Source organism: Alligator sinensis, unplaced genomic scaffold (assembly GCF_000455745.1).
Source record: "Alligator sinensis unplaced genomic scaffold, ASM45574v1 scaffold60_1, whole genome shotgun sequence".
In the NCBI taxonomy this organism is placed as follows: domain Eukaryota; kingdom Metazoa; phylum Chordata; order Crocodylia; family Alligatoridae; genus Alligator; species Alligator sinensis.
This window is the reverse complement of record NW_005841858.1, coordinates 2,507,144-2,507,875: the sequence shown is the minus strand read 5'-3', so window position 1 is coordinate 2,507,875 and position 732 is coordinate 2,507,144. Positions and strand designations below refer to the sequence as shown.

General features: G+C 41.4%; 1 protein-coding gene across 6 annotated transcripts in view; it reads right to left on the bottom strand.

The window, feature by feature from the left end:
* The window catches only part of KCNAB1 (potassium voltage-gated channel subfamily A member regulatory beta subunit 1), a 316,380-nt gene that overhangs the window by 60,495 nt on the left and 255,153 nt on the right, over window positions 1-732 (bottom strand). For all 6 annotated transcript variants that reach the window (XM_006016463.2, XM_025214889.1, XM_025214881.1 and 3 more), the window contains exon 4: window positions 167-246. In XM_006016463.2, the coding sequence (XP_006016525.1) occupies window positions 167-246 (80 nt within the window). The remainder of the gene's footprint in view (window positions 1-166; window positions 247-732) is intronic.

Sequence of the window (732 nt, the reverse complement as noted above, 5' to 3'; positions counted from 1 at the left end):
AGCAGGAACACCATAGAAGCCCAGATTCAGAGCAGAACGACTGAAAACAGAATGTATTTGGCAGCTCTACTTGTTTAAAAGGTAAACCAGTTACCCTGTCTAAGGCTATAGTTAAGAAATACTGTAACACTCTCCAATACACTTAGCCATGCAGGCAGAGACTTACTTTCCAGCTGCATACACCTCTGCTGTATCAAAGAGATTTACTCCACTCTCATAAGCAATGGTCATTAGTTGTTCAGCAACCTTTAGAAAAGAGAGAAATAAGGTTAGTCACATGGATGGAAAACTTCCTACGCACCACTCAGCCTCTGACTCAAGGACCAGGGCAATGGACTCGATGTAACAACAGGGTCACTGTAGCTCCACACATCTGCCAAAACCAGTTACCAAAGTAGGTACGTGCCTGTTCTCAGTCACAACTCAGTCACTGCCATGAACACATTTGTTCCGGGACAGGCAGGTCTGTGGTAATATCTGATTTATTTTGGAACTTTTCTATCTATTGTTATAGCCAAAACAAGATTATCTGAATCACAGTTAATTAAAAAATCTGTTATTTAAAGGCCTGATACCTCCCTCAAGGGCAATTATTTATTTTTGGACATACAATACTCTAATCTGACTCCCTTGGCACATTTGCAAATGTATTAGAGCTCTATACCTCTTCGGAGATCCCTCTATTCTAGTTAGGGGAAAGAAGGTCTTGGGCTGTGACAGATCAGTAGGGAA